The sequence below is a fragment of the Cryptomeria japonica genome, chromosome 2 (genome assembly GCF_030272615.1).
Source record: "Cryptomeria japonica chromosome 2, Sugi_1.0, whole genome shotgun sequence".
NCBI lineage: Eukaryota > Viridiplantae > Streptophyta > Pinopsida > Cupressales > Cupressaceae > Cryptomeria > Cryptomeria japonica.
In genome coordinates, this window is record NC_081406.1 from 644,591,884 (window position 1) to 644,613,770 (window position 21,887).

Consider the following 21,887-nt stretch of genomic DNA (forward strand, 5'->3'; position numbering starts at 1 on the left):
CCCACTAGATTATTTACTAGATAATTCTCTGTTTATAAAGGGAATCCTCCCTGCTTTGAAAGTCAAGTAAAGATTGTTTAGAAATAAAACTCTCTTTAGAGAGTTGCATTCCAGTGATACTCAGAATTAGGGTTATTGACAATTAAAGGTATAAGTCCATCATCATATTTCTTAAATTGTGTGATTATATGTAGTCATATTAAAGGTATAAGTCCATCATCATATTTCTTAAATTGTGTGATTATATGTAGTCATTTTGGAGCTCAATAATTTAGGTGTACATGTGAGAATGATAGAAGAGAGGTGCTCTAATAGGCCTTGAGGGCCTACCTTATAGATACCATTAGAATATTATCAGTCCACTGGATTACTTGAAGCTCAACAAATCAATGTCCACTTGAATAAATTGCTAGAATTCAATTTCAGATGCAACACAGATTAGTTCTCTGAGAACAAATTCAGGCTCAAGGAATCAATTTTGTCAAAACCCTTTGTGCATATTTACACATGACCTGATATCTGATGTTTACATGCAATAAAAAAAATAATTTTCTCTGTACAATTGATGCCAAACAATTTGCGATCGTAAAATGATTGTAGAGGACTTCATAGAGCTGAATGACAAAAAATATGCTTTCTTACTGCTTACTCTAAGTCATGGATCGCATTTATCCATCGTATGAGGATTGTGCAATATTTTTGTCTTTATTTGATATGATATGCCTATGCTATTGATAGTCAAGACAAACCATAAATGGGCGCATTGAATACAACATAACAGGCAAAATTTTACATAGGCACAAGATACAACTTTCGGACATTACTCAAAGATCATTTATTGATGATTCAAGTATAATATTTCAAACAAGTTGTAACGCACTAAATAGCTTAATGCTAACTTGGTGTGCACTCAAACGGATGTACGGTCCCTTCTGCAGCATCGTGCATGCTAAAGCGCTGAAGAATTTCAAAAGGCCTGTATGCAGGACAAAAGTCAGTTTTATCTCTATGCATTCTTACATAGTTTCTTGGCAAATAGGTAACCTTAAAGTATTAAGTAATCAATTAAACACAAGTAATGTATTCCCTGGTAAATTGAATATATATATAATGTATACACACTTTGCAATTTTTACAAAGGTGTACCGGTAAATATAGGAATATTAAAGTAATAGGATGTCCCAAGAATAGAGCATACAGTGGTTAATTTAAGTGGAATTGAGAATTCTTTGCTTACAAATGCTATGCACCTTTTTTCAACTAAGTGGCACTCTCTGGAACAAGTGCAGTAGCACATGACAAAATATTCTTCAAAAAGCATAAAATGTTTACAAATTTTCACACGACACATGCTGCTTGGCCAATATGATTAATACAATTTCTAAAAACAAATTGGCAATTGAATAGGTTCTTTTGTTTTACGCTATTTTCAAAAAACAATCCACTTCCTAATGTTAAAATTGAAATTTATCAATCCTTTTAGCAGTTTGGTAAGCCTACAAGGCAAATTCGTCCTTTTCTCATTATAAATAGAATCCGAGATTGTCAGAATTTACGGGTAAATAGAGGTTCCTGAAAGCCATTTTTTTGTTTTCAGGGTCAAGGCGTGTCAATGTTTGAGGGCAGGTCACTTTTATTCCATGTATGCACATTTGTGTAAAATACAAATCTGAAACACTGAAAGTTAGAATTGCTTATGTGATTTTTTTAAATCAATATAACAGATAAATTAACTCCTAATTATGGATAAATTTGTAAATCGGAGTCCAGAATAGAGTCATAATATCAGATTTTTGAAAATGTGTGCCAATCTCAAAATAAACCAGTAACTTTAGAGTTTATATTGCACATCATGAAGTAAAAAATCCGATCAGGGTAGCAATAGAAAGATGATTTGATCTGGAGGACCAGAAAGTTACTAGAAATAAAATGCTAACAGGGATTGAAAGGAATAAGAATTTAAAACGTATTTTCATGCTGTATTTCAAAAGATGTATATATTCTTTTGAAAATTGCCCTTCCATCCTATTTCTGATACAGAAACAAGAGAAGTTATCATATTTTCCAACTTTGGAATGCAAATAAGTTAGAATTTGAAACCAAAAGATGATATATGAATTTGCAACTCTGGGTTAGATAGATGACTACTGTAATTGCAATAATAAGGGATCCTCAGTGAGTGAATCCCTTAGATCCTTATGACATGCTCTTAAATACTGATTGAAAGGCTTTAGCAATTAAACATGGTGTAACCAGAGACTATTCAGGAAATTGGACTATTGATTGAATAATGAATGCTGTCTCATGACCAAGCAAATACTAATTGAAGATGGCATTAATATACCGTGTATTTAGAATTTTAGAGAAAAAATAAATACTCACAAATGCTTTCCAACCTGGTCTTGGATCTCTTTGGTTTGCGAGTCTGTGACAGCTTGCATTTTCACACAAGAGATCATGGCCTTCTGCCATCCATCATCCTCAATGAATTGTTTTAACTTTTACGTTGTTTGTATTTATATAAATATTGATTTATACATAAATGGAACAGTAGGATTACAAAACCCAAATCAGATGATAAAGTTAGATTAAGATGTTTACAAAACCTTTAAAGATCTAACAGTAATATATGAGAACGGCATAAGAGAGCAGGTTCAATGTACTAAGATAACTAGGAGATTAAGGGACAATTCTGAGGAATAAGGTAACGTTCTGATAACATTATAGTAAGGTGATAAATGGCCGACATAAAAAAAAAAACTGCATGAAATTTGAGAAGTTATCCACAACTTCAATTATCAGTCCTATTGTTGGGGCAGTGCCACTTGCCATTGTAAGTGCTAGCAACTGTTTTTTCTTTCCATTCCATGCTCATCCCACAGAGGCTCTATCACCTTGGCCACTTGAAGAGTACTTAATTGGAAAGCAGGGGTAGTAAAGTCACTGAAAGATAAATTCTTATTGCTTGGTGGTCTTTTTTGTGACAGGATATTGCTGTAATTGCTATACTTCCACCACATAATCTCAAATATGTCAAAGGGGTTGAGTTCAATTGGTTAAAATGTTGGGTTCTCATTATGAAGACCCGCATTCAAATCCCCAAAGGGACATCTAATGTGGAATTCTAAGTTGTGACTCTTGGTCTTCCATTGTTAGATTCTAATATCTAATGTGGATTTCTAAAGTTGACTCTTGGTATGCCATAATTCATACATTAATAAATGCCTTAATTGCATTAATTCACTAAATAATCTATGCCTTAATTAGTAATTAATTATTGGCATTTATTATTTAGTTAATTAATTAATTAGGGATAATTAATTAATATTTATCTCCATGCATAATACAAACTAGGAAAAACAAACTATGTTTAGATTTCGAGAGTTTCATGCATTTAATCAGTCTATTATGTTTTTTGTGCATACATGAATGATTCATGCATTCTATTTTAACTCTCCGTCTATCTGTCAACTCCACCTTTTAGGGTTTCTATCTTTAGAGTTAGATTTCTTTATAAGGATGTCACATCCTTCATTGTAACTCAAGCAATTTCAAAGCAATTCAATCAATTTCATTGTTATTGTCTTCAATTATTTTGTTATTCAATTCTCTTTTTGTGTGTCACAGGTATTCTTGCAGAAGATAACTGTGCTTGTGGGATTCGCATTTCACGAATTCTAACATGATATCAGAGCTCCAGATTTGAAGATTCATGTTCGCGTTTTTTTGGAGATTATTTGTATACACAACAAATCGTTCATCTTGGATTAATTTGGAGCGCACAATTAGTTCTAGAAGACTCGAGAAAGTCAGAATCACGTTTTGTTTCATTGAAATCGGATACATGACGTCAAATTTGCAAGGATTTGAAAATTTGTACTTTTTCAGATCTCTGGGGGTGCCTGCAATTTTTGAGGCATTTTGAGCCCAAGAGGACCTCACCATTGCGTCCACAGCGGCCAAAAACCCGTAGAACGCCTGTCAAATCGTCAAAATCGGAGGTCAAAATTTTTTTTTGTGATTTTTTATTGGCATGCTTTTCGAGGCACGAAAATCCGTGCGGCCGTATTTGCACCTGCGTTAGAAATATTTTCCAAAAAAAAAAAATCAACTGGCTGGTAAAAATTATTTTGATTGCTGGGTTTTTAATTTAAAAATAAAAAAATAAAAAAAAATCAAGTGGGTGCATGTTGTTACAAAAAAGGTTATTTAAAAAAAAAAAAGGTCAACCCTTTGCAGCAAAAGTACATTGCATCAGCATGACGTCAGCAGTACAGTCAGCATACATGGCCCCTTTGGACCCTCTTTGTGCCCTAAAAGATGGGTTTTTTCTTTTCTTTTGGCCATAACTTGAGCATACAGAGGCGAAATTGGGAAAACCATATATCGTTGGAAAACTCTTTTTGAGCCCGATCTAGATATGGAGGTATTTTTTTCTTATTTTTCCATTTTGCATGCTTTTTTGCCAGTTGAAGTCAGAAGTTGCTGTTTGCACTCCCGAGGGCATATCTTGTGCATCCGGACTCCGTTTTTCGCAAACGAGATATCATTGGAAAGATGATTCAGAGCTCTATCCAGATCTCAGGTCTATGTTTGCAGACTGCTTACCAGATCACCGTCTCTTCCTTTTGATGTCAACAATGCCTTTTCTGGTCCTATTATAACCTTCCTGTGATCCGAGCTCCACCTTTCTTGTCTCAGATCTCTACTTTTTCCAGCATCATGGAGAATAACATTTAGATTCAGTGTACCTGTCATACCTCTCCCTTGTCAGCATGATTGGGGGGTTTCTACTGTTGGTGCTAATGCTTCCTTGGTTTCGCGTTGGAGGTTCTATGTATTCAATACTTGTTCCTGTGTACTAAGAAGATGCAGTGGTTGGTTACCCATTACCTATGCATTTCGGTGAGATGGAATAATTACCATATGGACACTCTTGCATTCCTATTTCTGGAGGGTTTTTTTCACCATCATAGCAGTCATTCTATGACATAGTTTGCAGCTTTTTCATGCTTCGATGTTTCTTTTTGTTTCTCTTTTGGAGAGGAGTTTTGTTCCCACTGAGTTTTCTCCTTTGCTCCGTTTCTAAGAAACTTCCATGTTTGTTCATGGGTACCTCATCAGGCTTTATGTTGGGACCCATCTTGCATTCATCTTTGCATGCTTTTTTCCTACATCTTTTTTGCTGCTCCCCAGTTGTGCATTCAAGGGGGGTGTTGGAGTAAATAATTCATATATTAATTATTCATTTAATTGCATTAATTCACTAAATAATCTATGCCTTAATTAGTAATTAATTATTGGCATTTATTATTTAGTTAATTAATTAATATTTATCTCCATAAATAATGCAAACTAGGAAAAACAAACTATGTTTAGATTTCGAGAGTTTCATGCATTTAATTAGTCTATTATATTTTTTGTGCATACATGACTAATTCATGCATTCTATTTTAACTCACAGTCTATCTTGTAAACTCCACCATTTAGGATTTCTATCTTTAGAGTTAGATTTCTTTATAAGGATGTCATATCCTTCATTGTAACTCAAGCAATTTCAAAGCAATTCAATCAATTTCATTGTTATTGTCTTCAATTATTTTGCTATTCAATTCTCTCTTTATGTATGACAGGTATTCTTGCAGAAGATAACTGGGCTTGTGGGATTCGCATTTCACGAATCCTAACAGTTATCTAATGATAATGTTCAAAAGGAGCTAAGTATCGGTCTCATTAGTGCTCATAAGGAGCTTAGTATTGGTCTTCTTAGTACTTGAAGGAGCTAAGTATTAGTCTAATTAATACTCATAAGGAACCAAGTATTATTTCATTTTTGTAACCAATTGCTCACTTGAGCCATACTTAGATTCCTCAACATGAAAAATAATCCCTCACTCTTTCAGTAATAAGAATTATTTCTATTGGTTCAGCCATATTGAACACTTTAGTGGAAGTAACTAGGATGGCAATTGCTACCTCTTGCTTGTTAAGACAACTAATTATGTCTCTTTGATTGTCTGTGATACCTTGAAAATTGTGTCATTTGTGCTCCATACTTTTGTGCTCCATTGATTTGAGGCCTTAGAGTGTGTCATTTAAATTAGCAAGGGCAAAGTGGATAGGAGTTTCATTTAAATTGGTTGTTTAAAAAATAGGGTTTTAGCATCAATGGTTTACTTATCACAAGCTTGTGTGAACATAGGATTTTCAAGCTCTTTCATTTGTCACCCTGGCTCCATGATTCATGAAAAAGCTATACTAAAAAGTCACAGTTCCTTAAAATGAAGTTTTGCTCAAATTCCTCCATCCACATGTCCATTCTCAACTGAGAAAGTAAATGGATGCTATGACAAGATGGACACACCTTCTGTACACCATTCCTACTTGAAATATGGCACGTAGCTATAGTTTGCCAAGGAAAAAAGCTCTTGTATGTAGATTTGTAGGAGCCTACCTTGAAAAACAAACAAAGGACATGGGTGCAGGGGAAACATAAGGCATTTGGCTTCGTTTCACTTACTAATGATGCCTAAAGGATGGTTCAGGGAGATTTTTCCCACTACTACTAAAATTAAAGCTCTATCCCAAGGTGAGCTTTTGTTCATGAATGAGACAGGATTATTAATGCAACTATGGTCGCCGCCCAGTTCCCTGCCAGGATGGGCATGGTTAAACATTCTACCCACTGAATTTTGGAAGGAACAATTGGTGCAGTAACCGGTTAGGAGGGGCCTCAAAGAGATCCATCCGGACTGGGCAGCAAGAGTAAACACAACGGAAACAAGAGGATATGATGGAGGCAATGCAAAACTAAATGAATTAGATCATGAAAACTGATTACAAAATAACCGATAACATCCGGGTTACAAGATTCGGCTCACTAGCCTACTACATACATGCTCAATTACATAATCAGTGAACTCCGGACCTCTAAATCCTAAGATATATCTTCTATTTTCTCCCTAATGATTTATGATGCTAAATTACATTGATTTATACGGTCAAGAGGGATCCGGGTCGACCCAAGAGGGATCAAATGCCGAAGAACAAGATCAAACGTGAAAATCATCAAGCGGCCTCTGCCAAAGAGATTCCTCCGAAAAATCCAAAGGACGAAATGCGGATTAAAGGGAAGGTCAGCCACACGCCAAGGAACATTGGAATCAACGAACAGGGACTCCGCAAGCTACGGAAAGGATCCGCAAGATTCGCCAATAGCAAATAGGTCCAAGCGATTTCGGTGTTCTAGGCCAGAAAATTGTCTCAGAATCCCGAAGCGATAACTTGCCGGAAAATGATCCAAATGTTCCGCAATTTGGGAATAAGGAAGATGATCATGTTTACAAGCAAAATCCAGCTCCGCAAGGGTCTGGTAAGCCAATGCAAGAAAATGTAGAAAGAAATGCCGAAACTGCAAAAACAGAAAACAAACTGAAAAGAAATGTTTTTAGTTGATGCAAGATTGCCAAGAACCGGGGATGCTCCTGCATCAACAATTGGGATGGAAAACTCAATTTTAGAATACATAGATGCCTTTGGAGCCCAATTCTCTATCGTAGAATGATCAATTATTCATAATTTCATACATCTCCATCAACATAGTTCTGGAACAGCCATATATAGACGACTCCATCTTGGAACTTGAAGGCATCAAATGGGAAGACCGTGTGGACTTCAAGAACATCCAATTTAGATATCAATTGTGCCACACTTCATATACATATAACCAGATTTTGTCCTATGGAAACAAAGGGAAATCACAACACCCATGAAGAATAGAGGATTGGGACCCAAACCAAGCCCACCAATCAATGCGAGCTCGCTAGAAAAACAAAAACAAGCAAGTTTCCATTTTCAAGCAAAAGGATTGGATCCATTGGTAGAGCATATATTGGGAAATAAAAAATGCAAACAGTATGATGATATGCCTCACAAATTCCAACATTTGATTCCTTTCCTAGTATTTAACTTATAGAGATATAGTATAGTGCATAGAAGATTCCCTAGTCAACTCTTCATCAAGAAGGGACAACCCTACTCTGGAATTCCCCAATTCACCCTGCAGATAAAGGATCGAGAAGCAGTGAATACACCAGGTAGAATCCAAGCGGGCAGACTAAATTCACAGAAAACAACTTAGTGTACCTGGAAACTGGAAAACACTTTAATAGTCCTCAAGGAAAAACAACAACATCGAACTCAATTAGAGAAAAAAGGAATCTATTATACCCTATACATACAGAAAAGGGGACAAAAGCGTAAACATAGAGGAGGTTAATGATGCTCAATCAGGCATACTTCTGATGCAAAATCACCCTCAATGAAAAGAGCATACCCTGGACCAAGTCATCACATTAGGAATGTTGATTTTATTGTACTTGTGGTCAGAATCCACATGCCTACATAAATAACACTAAGCTTGTGATCATATTGAGAATAATTATATTAATAATATAATTATATTATAATTATTATATTATTAATTGTGATAATAATAACTATAGTTATAATTATTAATAATATAATAATATATTAATATTATATTAATATATAATCATTAATATTTAATTATTTAATATTATAATAAAGTATGGTGTCCCTTGGTGGAAGGGCACCTCTTGCATATATATTATGAGATGTGTGATCTCATTGAGGTGTGAAGATAATAATAATAATAATAATAATAATAATAATAAAAAAGAGACAGGAAATACCTGGGACTTTAACATGGTATCAGAGCGGGTTCTTTCCTGTGCCTGCTTTTAGCAATAAGATGGGTTCAACAGCCAAATAAATTAATATGTTTATATACTAAGGCAGAGGTTCTTACTTAATGTGCAACTGACTTATTTAAAAGAGTGTCATTTAACAAATGGTAAGATTTAAAAAGGTGAGACTCCATGTAGAAGGCTCTTAACTCAAGCAACGGATTTATACAAGACATAATTAATATGAAAGTCAACGATTAGCATTTGAGAATAATATAAGGGGTGCGATATGTATGTTATACCTGTCGAAGGGAAACATTGGTGATTTTTTTTTATGCCAATAGTAAGAAAATCTATATTTGGCGATTTGATTGCTTTAGTGTAAATAATTATGGAGTTGGGCTTTTCAATGGTCAAATGATTTAAATAATTGTTGAGCTTCAAACATTTTAGTGAAGTTGTGGCAATATAGAAGTATCGCAGGTATTGAATAAGGGCTGATGTATATTCCTGGGCACCACAAATATTGTTAGGTCGTCTTCATTCTTCCACGGGCGTTGGAGATTGATCTCCTTTCGGCGATAGCCCTCGCTGTGTCTTCAACAGGCAAGGTGAACAGAGCGGACAAGTCACAAAGTTGCTAACAAGAGCCAAGATAGAGGGGTCAAAACTCATAACGCACATATAATTGGACATAGAATAATATTTGGTGTAACTCATTTCTGGTAGTTCGCAAAGCCTCTACCTTTGGTGTGCCATTCATTGCACTGCACATGAAGGTTGAATGTCAGTGCTATAATATTCTGGGAACATCACAGGCTCTTACCTGAAGCATGCTCGCACTGGGTGAAAATATACTCTTGTACAACCTTCTATGTCATAATTAATAGCTGAGTGCTGTGTGTGAAGTCATTATCACAATGTATAAGCGATTTGTTTTTGCCTCGTGAAAGAATCAGCATGTAGTGTGATTTGATTAGCAGTGAAAGAATCAACATGTAATTCATCAAACATGCTGATTCTTTCACTGGTGCTCTTATAATTCTCCATCGGTTTTATGCCTTCAGCCGTGGATTCTTGAGGCTAATATTAGCCTACTGATGCTACGATTGAGTGGTTGGTGCATTTAATTTATGTTGGTCGCTGCATCATATCCTCTAAACTGATTCTCATTTATTGTGAGAGTTTTCTATGGCCGACTACTCTGTTACACCTTTAGCGCTTCTTGATTCACGTGTTTTGTTTAGTGGCAGATGGACCCATTCTCATTGTATCATGGGTTAGTGTGTGTGTTTGGAGGGCTTGTTACTAATGGACACTTCAATTAGCATTTGATCATTGATCAAATGTTTATTGTTATTGGTTGGTTCCCTTAGTGGTCTTTTCCAACATTGAAGTATCCCGTTCATCATTGAATAGGCTTCATTTATATCTATAAGCTATGTGAGAGAGGGTGTTTATGTATTTTATGTTAATGCATAATAGCTTCGGTAAGATAAATGAAGTCTCTCATTCAATCATTTATCATATTGATTATTAAAATGAATAACCTCAAGCACTCAATTGATAAACATTCTTTATTTGTATATGATGATTAACTGTTCATTATCATAGAATCCCGATTTGATAATCTATTACACTATTTGCATTCACCGATTATCAAATCGGGTTAACCATTGCAAATCCGATTTAATGATTATCGGGTAGACCGGACATCGATTAGTATCGATGTTAGTTATCGGGTGGTATATTAAACACACACCGATTGATATCGGGTGTTAAGGCAAGCTTTCAAAGTGTTAAATATAATCATACACCGATTGGCATACACCGATTGTTATTGAGTGTTGAACATACACCGTTTGGTTAATAAACGCCATGCATTATTGTTATAGCGAAGGGGCACGATCAAGTGATGTCTTGATCGGCCATGTCCAAGACATGGCCGATCAAGGCATCGCTTGACCGTACCCAACCCACTATATATGTCAAATGGTATGTGTGAGAATGGACATCGAAATTTATAAATGCTCCTCTTACCTGCCACATAGAAGAAGATAGTCAGATTCATATGTTAATTCAGTAATATATAAAACAAGATAATACTAAGTAGAATATAACTTGCATATTGAATGTAAATTGAACATCATTTACATGGTATCAGAGCCAGGTTAAATCGAACCTGAGGCTGTTCAATTTTACGTAAAATTCAAATCAAGCATATATTCAACATCACAATCCTATCAATGGCTAGCGCTATCAGATTTGAAGACAGACTCTCAGGAGGTGATGACTCTCCGCATGGAAATTCAGAATTCAAATGATTCTAAAAGAAAATAAAGTTGAATCATTTGTAAAGACTGAAACTAAAGAACCTGAGACTGAACCTAACAAAGCAATTTGGAAAGAAGGAAATGATAAGGCTATCAAAATCATAGTTGATGGGGTAAGGAACAACATTATGCCCATTATAAGGAAACATGAAACAACCTTCAACATGTTCAAAGCACTTGAAGACGCTTTTGAGATATCAAATGCCAGTAGAACCTTGGCTCTAAAAAAGAGAAATAAATCACATAGCCATGATAAAAGGAGAATCAGTCAATGCCTACTTCATGCGAATATCTACCTTAAGGGATGAACTGGCAACCCTTGGATATGAGATCCAAAGCAAAGAATTAACCCTCATTGCTCTAGATGGGTTGCCTAGCATCTGGGAAACATTTGTCCAAGGCATTAGTGCAAGGGATAACTTCCCAAAATTCGATAGGCTAAAGGCTGACTGTCTCCAAGAGGAATCAAGGCAAAATAAGAAAGGGATCAAACAGAAGAATATAGATGAAGATCTTCAAATTCTAAATACGAACTCAAATAAGAAAGGCAAGCAGAAGCAATTCAGGAAGAGAAAAGGTCGTCATGGCAAGAACTCCTTCAAGAAGGACCTCTCTCAAATTCAGTGTTACAGATGTGACAAATTTGGGCACTATGTTGCCAAATGTCCAGAAAGAACTAAACAAGCCACATTTGCCAAAACAGGAAAATCCAAAAGGGAAGAGGACTCCGAGAAGTATGTACTCTATTCAGCACTCACAAATCAAGCATCAAACAAAGTGAACTCCTGGGTGATCGACAATGGCTCATCCAGACACATCATAGGATTCAGAGAAGTACTAGACTCCATGAAAGAGGAGAATGATGAGGAAGTAACCATCGGAGATGATTCTACACACCCTGTTAAAGGAGTTGGAACCTGCACCATCAAACTAAAGTCAGGTGTACCATTACAACTTAGAGGAGTGCTATATGTTCCAAGCATCAAGAGGAATCTAGTCTCAATATCAGCACTGGAGGACCATGGATACAGAGTGACCTTCATGGACAACAAAGTATTGGCTTGGCCAAAGAACTCATCCATCAAGAAAGCTAAAACTATTGGTCAAAGACAAGGCTACTTGTATGAGCTATGCACGAAGCCCAACTTAGCCCTAATTCATGAAACTATAGATGCCAATGAAATTTGGCATAGAAGACTAGGCCACCTAAATTTTAGAGCTTTATCATCAATGGGAGACCTTGTCCCAGGTCTACCTAAGCTAAAGCAATATCATTCAGGGGCATGCACAGGATGTGCCCTAGGTAAAAATACTAAGGGTGCTTTTCAGAGTAGTACTAGGAAAACAAGTAAAATTTTAGAGTTAGTTCATTCTGATGTACGTGGACCTATGTCTGTACCTTCATTGCGGGGATTTCTGTATTATGTAATATTTGTTGATGACTACTCTAGGAAAACTTGGATCTACTTTCTGAAATGTAAAGAATCAGAAGAGATCCTTAATAGGTTTAAAGAATTCAAATCACTAACAGAGAACTACTCGGGAAGCAAAATTACAACCCTAAGAACTGATAATGGGGGGGGGGGAATACACATTAGAATTATTTAAAGAGTTTTGTAAAAAATTTAGGGATTAAGAGGGAGTTAACAATACCTTACAACCCTCAACAAAATGGGATAGCAGAAAGAAAAAATAGGACAATTGTTGAATTTGCCAAAGCTATGATTCTTGATCAAAATCTAAATATCAATCTTTGGGCAAAAGCAACTAGCACTGTTGTATATATTCAAAACAGATGTCCTCACTCTCATCTTGAAGATAAGACCCCTGAGGAAGTCTTTACTAAATCAAAACCGGATATAAGCCACCTTAGGATTTTTGGATGCCCTGTCTATATTCATGTACCTAAGGAGAAAAGATTAAAATTAGAGCCTTCTGGAAAAAGGGGAATCTTTGTAGGATATAGTGAAACCTCCAAGGCCTATAGGATATATATACCTGGTCAAAAGAATATTGAACTAAGTAGGGATGTGATCTTTGAAGGAACCTTAGCCTTCAAAAGAGCCCAAAGCTCTCTAGACCCTGAAGTCTATATCCCCACCCCTAGCTTAGATAGAGATCCTACTCCTGAGCTTCAGAGGGAGAATCCTGAGGAAACTATAAGTGAAACTCAAAGTCCACCTAGAGAAAACCTCAAGAAAAGACCACTATGGGCCACCAAAACTATAGAAGAAGCTCAGAAGTTTGTTGCTCTTTTAGGAACCTTCAAGGAAAGCAAAAGGCCTAATAAATTCACTAGCTATGTTGCCCTTATGAATGATCTCTCTAAAGCCGAACCAAACAATGTATCAGATGCACTTGAACATCAAGTATGGAAGGATGCCATGTCTGAAGAGTATCAGTCCATTATGAAAAATGATGTTTGGGAGATTGTTCCTAAGCCAACTAAGAAATCTGTGGTTTCATCTAAATGGCTTTTCAAGATCAAACATGCTGTAGACGACAGTATTGAAAAACACAAGGCCAGATTTGTAGCTAGAGGGTTCTCACAAAGGGAAGGAATAGATTATGAAGAAACTTTTGCACCTGTTGCCAGGTATACATCAGTAAGAGCTGTATTAGCCATTGTAGTAGCAAAGGGGTGGAAGGTACACCAGATGGATGTTAAGACATCTTTTCTAAATGGTGAGGTCTCAGAAGAAGTCTACGTAGAGCAACCTAAAGGATTTGAAATTCATGATGCCATGTCTGAAGAATACCAATCCATTATGAAAAATGATGTTTGGGAAATTGTTCCTAGGCTGACTGGGAAATCTGTTGTCACCTCCAAATGGCTCTTCAAAATCAAGCACACTGCAGATGACAACATTGAGAAACATAAGGCTAGATTTGTAGCCAGAGGGTTTTCTCAAAAGGAAGGAATTGATTATGAGGAAACATTTGCACCTGTAGCCAGACACACTTCAATAAGAGCAGTCTTAGCCATTGCAAACATCAAAGGGATGGAAAGTTCATCAGATGTATGTTAAGACAGCATTTCTTAATGGTGAGATCTCAGAAGAGGTATACTTAGAGCAACCTGAAGGGTTTGAGATTCATGATGCAGAGTCACATGTGTGTAGACTCAAGAAAGCTCTCTATGGGCTTAAACAGGCTCCCAGGGCTTGGTATGAAAGAATTGACACCTATCTCTCAAGATTAGGCTTCTCCAAAATGATGCAGATCCTAATCTCTACTACAAAAGAAATAAAGGTGATATGCTAATATTGATTTTATATGTTGATGACTTATTAATCACAGGAAATGATCACCTTATAGATCAATGCAAGAAAGATCTATCCAAAGAATTTGTTATAGACTTGGGACTCCTTCATTACTTCCCAGGATTGGAAGTATGGCAGAATTTTGACAACATTATACTAAACCAAGGAAAGTATACCTTGGATATTTTGAAGAGATTCGGAATGCTAAACTGTAGACCCATGACCTCTCCTATGGAAACCAATTTACATAAACTTAAAGAAGCAGCAGCAGAGTTACAACCCACTGATCCTACTCAATACAGACAGATGATTGGGTCCCTGATGTACCTGGTAAATACAAGACCAGATATTTGTTATGCAGTTAATGCTCTAAGTCAGTTTATATGTGAACCGAAGGAGATACACCTGGTTGCAGTAAAACACATAATGAGATACCTACAAGGTACCCTAAACCTTGGTCTCAAATATGAGAAAGTTGATATAGACCTACATGAATTTACAAATTCAGATTGGGCTGGAAGTGTGACTGATAGGAAAAGCACTTCATGGTGTTGCTTCAGTCTAGGTTCAACTATGATATCTTGGATCAGCAGGAAGTAGTTTTCTGTAGCTCAAAGCTCCATCGAGGCAAAATACATTGCAGCTTCTATGGCTGCCCAAGAGGCCGCATGGCTTAGGAAGTTGCTTGTGGGGTTGTTTGGAGAACCTATGAAACCCATTGTTATACACTGTGACAACCAGAGCTGCATAAAACTTTCAGTTAATCCAGTGTTTCATGACAGATCCAAACATATTGAGATTCCATACCACTATGTGCGAGATATGGTAGACAAGAATGCAATCCAATTAGAATATGTTTGTACAAGAGATCAAACTGCAGATATTCTAACCAAACCTCTTTCCAGAGTGAAGGTCGATCACTTCAGAAAAGGTTTAGGTATGATAGAAAGGTAAATTGCTTTGTAATCTGTATTTGCATATCTATAAGATGTTTAATATGTAAACTTCTTTGTCATGATAAGACATTTTTGGATTTTATCCCCTGGGTTCATATCTAAGAGGTGACGATCTCTCAAGATAATGAACACTTGTATGGAGACATTATAAGGTGACAATCTTATAATGTCCAAACCAGTTATCATGTTGGATCTCTAGTGTATCATGGATGAAGCCATGATTGTGTTGTGGTAAAACATTTATATGAAGTGTTAGTGCACCTACCATAACTTGGATAAAGATGAGAATTGAATATTTTCTCATATGATTATCCTTAAGTATTGCGTGCTTAGGCAATACTGATATCACGTGCTAAGGTGATATCCTGTCATCACAAGATTAACGTGATAGACATTTTGTATCACGTGGTTAGGTGATACTTCATATCTTGTGATTAGGTGATATGATCTCCTAGAAAATTAAAATTATGTAAAAGAATGCTAACTATCATTTGAATTGTGATGCTTGATACACTACTCTCATTTATCTTACCTAGCTAAGAGGGAGTGTTAATGCATAATAGCTTCGGTAAGATAAATGATTGAATGAGAGATAAATGAAGTCTCTCATTCAATCATTTATCATATCGATTATTAAAATGAATAACCTCAAGCACTCAATTGATAAACATTCTTTATTTGTATATGATGATTAACTGTTCATTATCATAGAATCCCGATTTGATAATCTATTACACTATTTGCATTCACCGATTATCAAATCGGGTTAACCATTGCAAATCCGATTTAATGATTATCGGGTAGACCGGACATCGATTAGTATCGATGTTAGTTATCGGGTGGTATATTAAACACACACCGATTGATATCGGGTGTTAAGGCAAGCTTTCGAAGTGTTAAATATAATCATACACCAATTGGCATACACCGATAGTTATCGAGTGTTGAACATACACCATTTGGTCAATAAACACCATGCACTATTGTTATAGCGAAGGGGCACGATCAAGTGATGTCTTGATCGGCCATGTCCAAAAGACATGGCCGGTCAAGGCATCGCTTGACCGTACCCAGCCCACTATATATGTCAAATGGTATGTGTGATAATGGAAATCGAAATTTATAAATGCTCCTCTTACCTGCCACATAGAAGAAGATAGTCAGATTCATATGTTAATTCAGTAATATATAAAACAAGATAATACTAAGTAGAATATAACTTGCATATTGAATGTAAATTGAACATCATTTACATTTTACACCCATGTGGAATACTTGGCAGTTCTTTCTCTTGACGGTGAATTTTCTTGGTGTGTAGCTTGTGGGTTTGCCTTTGATTCCCAGTGTAAAGAGCATGGAAGCAAAGGTAGCCACATTTGCCGTAAAGCAACAAATTACAGAATTAATGAGTGACAGAATTGAAACTGATTTATAATGAGTATACACACTGGAACCACTAGATATGATGATGACTGCTGGATAGAAAAGGTGCTCAAATCTTTAGCAGGTGTTCTTAAGAATATTCCTTCACCAGCTTAAGCCTATCTTAGGTTTCTTTGCTTATGATCTATTTAATCGGGATAATAGAATACTTAGTGATGAATGATTCCATGATAGACATCTGTGCAAGAAGTGCATTGTATCTTCAATAGGCAGACCTGTTGAAAACCATGGCACAATATCCAAAACTCCTGATGATATTGGTATTGTGAAGAGATCCAAAGATGCTGAAGCTGATCTTGACATTGCCAGGTGTCTATTAGAGTGCTATGAGAAGCTGGCTATTGCATCCGAAAAGTTGGCATTTGCATATGAGATGCAAACTATCTCCACCCCAGATGTGATTCCTATTTCACATGATGAAGATGACTCTGTTATTGATAGTGATGCGATTATCGGCCAGAGCTGAAAGCTCAGCCTAATCGCTCCATTCGTGTCCCTCCTATAGTGGAAGTGGATAAAGGACGGGTTGGGGAGCATAAGGATGATGAGAGATTGCATTCAAGAAAGGGAAATCTTGATAATTGTTTGCATTTCTTCGAAGAGGAAGAATCAACATTCAGAGGGAGCGACTAGAGGATCTTGATCATATTGATTTAGAGGGAGAAGACCATGTCAAGATGGTCTCTCTAGTGATCAGGAAGTTGTAACAGCTACAGGAATCTATGATTCATGAGATAGAGTTCCATGTGATATCCCTGGATGGATGGATACTTGGTGGGATTGGGACTCACCAAGGGTGATGCAAACCTTCGAGACAAGATTGGAGATATGGAAATATGAAGCTCTAATTGAGAGGGAGGCTCAACATTAGTGATCTTCTGTGATTTGATAATACATTTCTCTTTGAGAGAGACTTGAGGTGAAAGTCCTTATCTCCACCCTTTCATATGGTTCATGGTGGATGTCATGTGTGTGACTCCATGACTTCATTGGTTCAATGCTTGTTGAGCCCCTGTGAACATTATTGAGAGGTGAGGATCTCACAATGATGAACACTTGTACTTTTGATCATTATTGTAAGGTGACGATCTTGCAATATTGATTGACCATACCATCATGATGGATATCATGTGACATGATATTTGTGGATAAGCCATGATGGTTGATATTACATAAAGAGATATTCATGGTGGATATTATGTGACGTAATATCCGTGGACATGCCATGAAGTAATATCCTTAAATGCCATAATGGTGGATATCATGAGATGTGATATCTGTAGACAAGCCATAATGGTGGATATTACATTATGTGGTTATGGTGGATATCATGTGACGTGATATCCGTGGACATGCCATAACCTCTAATATCACGGTGAGGTGATATCTTTCTCTCACACAATAAATGGAGCTATTGTGTTTACTATAATGTGTTATTACTTATTAAAGGATAGTAGGATTCCTCCCTAGCTAAGAGGGAGTGTTGATTTTATTGTAGCTGTGGTCGGAATCCACAAGCCTACATAAATAACACTAAGCTTGTGATTATATTGAGAATAATTATTATATTATTAATTGTGATAATAATAACCATAGTTGAACTACTCGCGACTCGGCTCGACTCGCCAAGCCCCTGGGAAAAAAACTCGGCGAAAACTCGGGAAAAACTCGGAAAAACTCTGCGAAAAACTCGGCAACTTAAAAACATGCTTAAACTTAGTAAAAAATGCATTTTTTTTGCAATTTTTAATGAGAAGATGCATCCAAAGAGTCAATAAATGATAACACAAAAGAAACAAGCTGATTCTAGATATATTTAAATGCAAAGTGTCTACAAAATCGCATCCTCATGAGGAATGCTGATGGCTGGAAGCCTGAAGCAAAATAGTAAATTACTAAATAGTTTTTGTAAAACCAAAAGTAAATACATCATCACAAATTACAATTACAACTTCCTCTTCCCAGCTCTAGCAAAAACATGGGGAGAGGTAGAACTAGAGGGTCTAGACTGTCTAGTCGTATAAGTCTGCTGTGGGACTGGGCGTGACTGTGCCTCCTCGCTCGGTATGGTTGATTGAGACTCATTCTCCATCCTGGATGAAGCTATGTCTCCACCTGCCTCTGGCACTGGCAATGAATCCTCATCCTCATCCTCATCCTCATCCTCCTCAATGTCATCCAGCCTGAAACCAAATCCACCCCCCTCCTCCATAGCCTGCCTCTCCAAATCAGTGATGTCAGTGTCGGAAAACAATGGAGGCTGCTCCTGTGATGTCCAATCACTGTAAGGATCTATATCATCCAAGTCAATTGGACCACCTTCTAGTTCCTCTACCTTCTTTACGCGCAATCGAAGATTATATTGCACGTAGACAAGGTCATTGAGCCGTTTCTGCGCTAACTTGCTCCTCTTCTTCGTGTGGATTGCTTCAAACAAGCTCCAATTGCGCTCACAATTGGATGAACTGCAAGGCTGACATAAGACTCTGAGGGCAAATTTTTTGAGATGTGGGGTGTTTCCACCCCAATTTTGCCACCAAGCATCTGCAAAATAAATAAAATGGAAAAGTTAGAAAGCAAAGAGAAAAGAGAAAACATAATTTATCAATCATTTTAGTCTTTAGATCCCAAAATCCAAATGGCAAATGTTATACCTGGGGTTTGAGTGGTTCTTCCTCTCCTAGCCAGCTCTGAAGAGAATAGCTTACCCCTTCCTCCCTCATAATTTTGGAGCTCACTCACAATGAGGTCTCTCTCCTCAACATCAGGTACCATCCTCTCAATGCATGTACCGAGGCCCTCCATGACTTCTCCATTCGAATCTGAGTAAGAACCCCCAAACCTAAAACGAGGGTTGAGGAAGTACCCTGCTGCATGAATGGGTTGGTGGAGCTGATTGTTCCACCTCCTATCAACAATTTCCCAAATGGGATCAAATTTGAGCCTATCCCCCTTGTAGTAATTTTTGATAGACTCTTTGGCCCTATCCATGGCCTCATAAAGATATCCCATTGGGGTTTTATCCCCATCCACCAAGCGAAGAACTCGAACCAAGGGCTCTGACACCTACAATTGAAAAATACAAATTACAAAAAGATCAAAATTTAAATAATGAAGTTACAAATTAGTAATGAGAGACTTGAATCAAAAATAACTAAAATTTAAAAATTAAAGTTTTGAAGTAACAACCTTCACAATCTCTGCAGCCCTTTGTGCAAATTGGTTGTCAAAGACTATGCATGCGACAGCCTCTCCTTCAGGCTTCTTTGAATAAGGTGAGTTAAGCCATTCTCCACTCACAAACATTTGTTTCAAAGAAGCCAATGCAGCAAGAATGCTTTGCAACGTCAAGAAAATCGTTGCAAACCTTGTGACACCAGCTCTCACCAAATCTTTCCCTTGCGTGTGTTGTCTCATCAAATTTAGGACCCAAGGGTGATTGTAGATATATTTAGTGATCCTCCTTGCATCTTCCACAACTGGAGTCACCCACTCAAGTTTTCCTATGTCCTCCAAAAGAAGGTCAAGGACATGTGCTGCACAAGGTGTCCAAAAAAGAGTGGGGTGCCTCTCTTGGAGGATTCTTCCTGCAAAAGAAGAATTTATTCTTAAGAAATATGCAACCAAGTAAAACAAAGCCCACAACAAATGAGAATATTGCTAATGCCTAAAGGTGATAATTCAAAAGGATTCTACCTGCTGACACATATGCTGCTGCATTATCTGTGATGATTTGCACCACATTCTCTACCCCCACCTCCATGATGACACGCTCCAACATTCCAGCCAATGTTTCTGCATTTTTCACCTTGTTGGAGGCATCGACAGATTTCAAGAACACTACATTGTCCTTGCAAGCGACCAAAAAATTGATGATGGTGCGGTTCTTGCCATCTGTCCACCCATCAGAAAGAATGGTGCAGCCATAATTTGCCCAATCAATTTTTTGATCCTCCATCACTTCTCTTGCCCTAGCAACTGCATTTGTGAGCAACCTGTAAATGCAAAGTGAAATTAGGTATTAGTACACAATTTTGATTTAATAAACAAGAAATCTAAAAAATAATTAAAAATGAAATCAAGTGGACTATGTAGTAATTTACTAACCTCCCACTCAAATCCCTGCGAGAAGGGGCCTTGTACCCCTTTCCTGAAACTGTCACAGCAGTCACCAAATTCAACCAATAAGCATTCTCCGCCACATTGAATGCAATGTTGTTGAAGTACCAAAAATCAGCAACTGCAATGTCAGTTTTCTCATGTACCTCCTTATTCCATCCACTAGCCTCTAATGATGGTTGTCCTCCAGGTGTGTTTCTGGGCACAAAATAATCACCTATCGAACCTGATCGTTGTGATGGAAGTGGAACAGGGCCCCGGCCAGGTACTCTACTAGAGGAAGCAGAAGCAATGGGTGAGCTGATGGTCGGTTTGCGGATACGTGGGCCACGCCGAGAGCCCACTATGCCCTCAAGTGCTTCTTCTTCCTCTTCAAGGTCAATAGAAACACCTTGAGATTCAGCTATGGCTGATCTCATGGCTAGTTTTGCCCTCTCCCTTTGCAGTTTCTTCTCTTCCCCAGCTGCAAGTAGGGCATTCATTTGTCTTTTTATTTCTTCATTGGTCCCAGGGCATGCTCTAGCATCATGCCTATCTATTCCTGCAAGGTGGTATTTGAGGCAGTTGATGCCTCCATGAAGTATTCTCTCACACTGTATGCATATAATTGACCCAGGATCGGGTCCCTCATAGGCATACCTCCATGCCCCATCTCTAGCACCTCTAGGACGGGTGCCTATAAATCCAGATGGGCATGGATCTAGTGGCCATTGCTCCCTTGCCATGATTAATGCTTACTTAACCTACACATACAAAGTGCAAAAAAAAATTAACATTTTAGTTAAACAATTTAGCACTAAGCAAACTATCTACATTAGTTTAAATAAATTTAGACATCATTCGAAGTTTTTTTTAAAAAAAAGTAGGGTTTGAATTTTTTTTTGAAAACTAGATTCTTCAAAAAAATTGTGAAAATTCAACAAGAATTGTGTTAAATCTTGTGTAAATAACTTAGAAATGATTTAGACTACCTAGGAATCATTTGTAATCAATCTAAATGCAACAAAAAATAAACAAATTGTTTTAAAAAAGCATAGAAAAAAAAATTAAAAAACTTACTTGGAA

At 37.1% G+C, this 21,887-nt stretch overlaps 2 protein-coding genes across 4 annotated transcripts in view; both read right to left on the bottom strand.

The window, feature by feature from the left end:
* Positions 1–371: 371 nt before the first annotated feature.
* LOC131054895 (protein ALTERED SEED GERMINATION 2) overlaps positions 372–21,887 on the bottom strand; it is a 272,133-nt gene continuing 250,617 nt past the window's right edge. For all 3 annotated transcript variants that reach the window (XM_057989532.2, XM_057989531.2, XM_057989530.2), the window contains one exon: positions 372–976. In XM_057989532.2, coding sequence (XP_057845515.2) covers positions 895–976 — 82 coding nt within the window. In that variant the 3' untranslated portion in view covers positions 372–894. The remainder of the gene's footprint in view (positions 977–21,887) is intronic.
* On the bottom strand, positions 18,432–21,670 carry LOC131873672 (uncharacterized). The gene is made up of 5 exons (XM_059216803.1): positions 20,811–21,670; positions 20,400–20,698; positions 19,893–20,290; positions 19,358–19,769; positions 18,432–19,247 (listed from the first exon to the last, which is right to left on the bottom strand). Exons 1-5 carry the CDS (start codon positions 21,545–21,547, stop codon positions 18,649–18,651), a joined length of 2,445 nt encoding a protein of 814 aa, XP_059072786.1. The 5' UTR covers positions 21,548–21,670; the 3' UTR covers positions 18,432–18,648.

Excerpts from the sequence above, each read along its gene's own strand:
- LOC131873672 (XM_059216803.1), bottom strand. The coding sequence starts at position 21,547 with ATGGCAAGGGAGCAATGGCCACTAGATCCATGCCCATCTGGATTTATA. Across the intron at positions 20,699-20,810 it reads CGCAGGGATTTGAGTGGGAG|GTTGCTCACAAATGCAGTTG; the intron begins GTTAGTAAATTA and ends TTGCATTTACAG. Across the intron at positions 19,770-19,892 it reads GGGCTGCAGAGATTGTGAAG|GTGTCAGAGCCCTTGGTTCG; the intron begins GTTGTTACTTCA and ends TTTCAATTGTAG.